At 43.7% G+C, this 4,439-nt stretch overlaps 1 protein-coding gene across 1 annotated transcript; it reads right to left on the bottom strand.

Annotated features, from left to right (window-relative positions):
- Positions 1 to 478: 478 nt before the first annotated feature.
- Positions 479 to 1,370, bottom strand: LOC103293346 (40S ribosomal protein S12-like). The gene has a single exon (XM_054724150.1). It carries the CDS (start codon positions 1,345 to 1,347, stop codon positions 949 to 951), a length of 399 nt encoding a protein of 132 aa, XP_054580125.1. The 5' UTR covers positions 1,348 to 1,370; the 3' UTR covers positions 479 to 948.
- Positions 1,371 to 4,439: the final 3,069 nt, after the last annotated feature.

The raw sequence follows: 4,439 nt of genomic DNA, 5'->3' as shown, positions 1-4,439 counted from the left end.
TTTTTGCAGAGAGGAAGAGAGAGGGATAGAGAGTTAGAAACATCGATGAGAGAGAAACATCGATCAGCTGCCTCTTGCACACCCCCTACTGGGGATGTGCCCGCAACCAAGGTACATGCCCTTGACGGGAATCAAACCTGGGACCCTTGCGTCCGCAGGCTGACGCTCTATCCACTGAGCCAAACCAGTTTCGGCAATTCTTCCTCTTCTTAAAGAATACCTTTCAGCATTTCATATAATACTGGTTTGGTGGTGATGAACTCCTTTAGCTTTTTCTTATCTGTGAAGCTCTTTATCTGACCTTCAGCTTTAAATGATAGCTTCGCTGGGTAGAGTAATCTTGGTTGTAGGTTCTTGCTGTTCATCACTTTGAATATTTCTTGCCACTCCCTTCTGGCCTGCATAGTTTCTGTTGAGAAATCAGCTGACAGTCATATGGGTACTCCCTTGTAGGTAACTAACTGTTTTTCTCTTGCTGCTTTTAAGATTCTCTCTTTGTCTTTTGCCCTTGGCATTTTAAGTATGATGTGTCTTGTGTGGTCCTCTTTGGATTCCTCTTGTTTGGGGTTCTCTGCGCTTCCTGGACTTGTAAGTCTATTTCTTTCACCAGGTAGGGGAAGTTTTCTGTCATTATTTCTTCAAATAGGTTTTCAATATCTTGCTCTCTCTCTTCTTCTGGTAACCCCATAATTTGGATGTTGGTACGCTTGAAGTTGTCCCAGAGGCTCCTTACACTATCTTCATATTTTTGGATTCTTTTTTCTTTTTGTTTTTCTAGTTGGGTGTTTTTTGCTTCTTTGTATTTCAAACCTTTGACTTGATTCTTGGGATCCTCTAGTTTACTGTTGAATTTCTGTATATTTTTCTTTATTTCAGTCAGTGTATGCTTAATTTCTAACTGGTCCTTTTCCATTTTTTAAAAAATAAACAAAAGCCAAGTTTATTGGTTCATTTCTTGCATTTGAAGTACTCCTCATTGATATCCTTTGCCTGAGACTCTTTGCCATAGTCCTTAATCACCACACAACTGCAACCAACCACTTTACGGGGTTTTCCCTCTCTGTCGATTTTACAGAGGCCTACCCACTCACCCAGTTTCTTGTCGTCGTCGACCTTAATGAGGTTGATTTGGTGTTCAGCACAAAGAGCCTTCACCAATTTGACGTACATAAGCTCATCACAGTTGGATGCAAGTACACAAAGGTGGGCTTGGCGCTTGTCTAAGGTTTTAGCAGCTTCGCGAATTCCGTACGCGTGGCCATCGTGGATGAGGGCAGTCTTCAGCACCTCTTGCAAAGCAGTATTGATGTCCATTACACCTCCAGCAGCAATGCCTTCCTCAGCCATGGCAGTGGGTTATGGGTAGATCCGAATCTTGAACGCACCAAGCCTCCACCTCCGCACAACTCCGTGGCAGTGGGGAAAGAGAGCTCCTTTATTTATTTATTTTTGCATTCTTACTAAGATCCTTGAAGGTCTCACTAAGTTCCTCGGAAGTTTCTAGAAGATTCTTGAGTAATCTTATAACTGTGGTTTTGAACTCTATATCCTATAGTTTGCTTTCCTCCATTTATTTCATTTGTGACATCTTTCTTTGTCTCCACATTTGGCTGCTTCCCTGTGTTGATAGAGTGGCCTTGTGTGCTAGGTGTCCGATAGGGCCCAGTGGCTCAGCCTCCCCAATCACCTGAGGTGGACACTCTTGGTGCACCCCTTTGTGGGCTGGGTGCACAGTCTTGTTGTAGTTAAGCCTTGATTGCTGTTGGTATCACTGGACGGAATTGACCTCCAGGCCAATTGGCTGTGAGGACCAGCTGTATCTACAATGGAAGAACTGCTGTGCTAGAGACATCCTTATGGGGCAGGACTTGCTTCAGTGGGGCTTGGTGCTCACTGAGTCTGCCCCTTGAGTGTGTCACTTATGGATGTGAAGAGTTATAATCTGGAATGGTCTCACACTGACCACTGGGTACACTGGCTGTTGGATCTCCAAGGAGGTGCAAAGTCAGCCACTGCCTGAGGTCACCCAGCAAGAACTACAGCGAGATCTGCAGATTCTTCCTCTTTGTGTGGGGTTTGGAAGTGTCCAGATGAGGCCCAGCTGTGAAGCAAGGCAGGCTACTGCTGCCAAGAGCATTGGGCCTTGTTTTGGAAGCTTTTGAGCTCTCTGACCCAGCTGCAGTTTGTTAGGTTAGGCTGCGAAAGGACAGGCCATTCATATGCAAAAGCTGATGCGCACAGCTTGGGTGGGGTTGTAAATTGGGTGGGGCAGGGTCTCAGGGAATTACCAGAGCGGAGCAAACAGCAATGGCTGCCAGTCAGCTGTCTCCATGCCCCATGCCCCCATGCAGGAACAATGATCACTGTGAGCACCTCTGAGAGAAAGCCACCCTCTCGTTCCAGCCCGGTGCCAGACATGAGTCTGGGTCCCCAGAGTCTCACCTGGAACTGGAGTTCAGAGCAATCGGGAGCTTGTATCTCCCGCCCGATTGAAAAAAACAACAGCACACCCAGTTGCCAGCCCGTTTCACTCGCGCCTCAGTACCTCCACACCTCCTCCAAGTCTCAATGTGCTTTTTTCTTTCCTCCTAGTTGTAGAACTTCCACTCAGCCAGTTTTCCTGTGGTTCTGGATGATAGCTGTTTTGTCTTTTAGTTGTAGTTTTGATGTGGTTGTGAGAGGCAGCAAGTATACGTGTTTACCTATGCCGCCATCTTGGTTCTCCTCTGATTTGACATTTTTATACCTTACACAGGGGTGGGGAATGTCTGGCCCTCGGGCTGTATAAGTCCTGTGAAATCATTTGATCTGGCTCTGCCAAGGCATTAGGGGTGAGTTAATTAAATGTTTGACTAAATATAGCAGGCTAATTTTTAAGTTGATAATTTTGTATGGCTCACCAATGATGTTATAAATACCCAAATAGCTATTGGCCAGAAAAAAAAAAGGTTCCCCACCCCTGCCTTGCAATGTAGGTATTATTATTAAAGTAAGTTGAATATTGGATAAAATAACTTCCTTTCTCAAAAATCTTCCATTCATTCATTCATTCATTCATTAAGCCATTTGTTATCTATCTTTTAAATCCTGGCACTGTTCTAGATATTAAGGGTACAAAGATGAACCAGGATATAATTTCCTTAGAGGAGAAAAGAGTTAACTACTTCCTATGGAATTAACTATAAGTTAACGGCATTCTTTCTTTTTAAATTAATTTTTTAAAAAATATATTTTATTGATTCTTTACAGAGAGGAAGGGAGAGGGATTAGAGAGCTAGAAACATTGATGAGAGAGAAACATCGATTAGCTGCCTCCTGCACACCCCCTACTGGGGATGTGCCTGCAACCAAGATACATGCCCTTGACCAGAATCGAACCTGGGACCCTTGAGTCTGCAGGCCGACGCTCTATCCGCTGAGCCAAACCGGTTTTGGCTTAACTTTTTTATTGAGATAGAGAGAGAGAGAGAGAGACATTGATTTTTGTTGTTCTACTTATTTATTCATTGGTTGATTCTTGTATGTGCCCTGACCAGAGATTGAACCCACAACCTTGGTATACTGTGACAATGCTCTAGCCAACTGACCAGGGCCATCTAGTATCCAAATTTCCCGTTCTATCTCCCACAACATTGCCTTCCATAGACTGTATTCAGAGCAGCCACATCAGACCATTTACTGTTCCCCAAATGCAAGGTGCCCTTTCACCCTCTTTGCCTTTGTGCAGTGAGATCAGTCCAGAATACATTCATTTTTCATTCATGGAACAAACATGTGTTGGCTCTTTCCTCTTGTAAGGTATTATTCTGAGTGCCAGGAACATGTTGAAAAAATAAGATATAATTTCTTCTCTTGAAGATTTTACCCATGAGGGGAGAAACATCTTTCCCCTCTTCACCTACTGACATTCTTCTCTTTCTTCAAGGCCCACATGAAATATGTGGCTTCTGTGCAGCTTTCTTTGCTTGATCCCTTTCTCTCAGTATGTCACTTGTAATTACTTTGTACCCTTTCCATTCCTTCTGTGTTAAATGAACTGTTTTGTATGCCTCTTCCTCTACACTACGAACTCCTGGGCAGGAATCATATTTTACCCATTCCTGAGGGCAGTTAGCATAATGCTTTGTGTATCAAACAGGACCCAGCAACAGTTGGCTGAATTGGAAGAAGAATGGGATATAGTAACCTAAACCTGCAACCATCTGGCAGGAGGCATGAAATAAAGACATAAATGTTGAAATGAATTATAAGGAAGAGGAACACAGTAAGCCAAGCCACCCAGGAGGCTTTTAGAAGATGCTGGGAATCACGTGTTTAAATTTATTCTAGGTTTGTTTATTTCTTCTGTAAACTCCAGCTGGACTTCCAATAGTCTGACAGGCCTAAGCCAAACATTCTGAGGTGGTTTCAAACAGAAGACTATGACTTCTGGGACCTTT

Source organism: Eptesicus fuscus, chromosome 12 (assembly GCF_027574615.1).
Source record: "Eptesicus fuscus isolate TK198812 chromosome 12, DD_ASM_mEF_20220401, whole genome shotgun sequence".
In the NCBI taxonomy this organism is placed as follows: domain Eukaryota; kingdom Metazoa; phylum Chordata; class Mammalia; order Chiroptera; family Vespertilionidae; genus Eptesicus; species Eptesicus fuscus.
Note: the sequence above shows the minus strand (reverse complement) of the source record. Positions and strands in the feature narration are given on the sequence as shown.

What these genes read in the sequence shown, in the direction of transcription:
- LOC103293346 (XM_054724150.1), bottom strand. Translation starts at nt 1,347, where the DNA reads ATGGCTGAGGAAGGCATTGCTGCTGGAGGTGTAATGGACATCAATACT.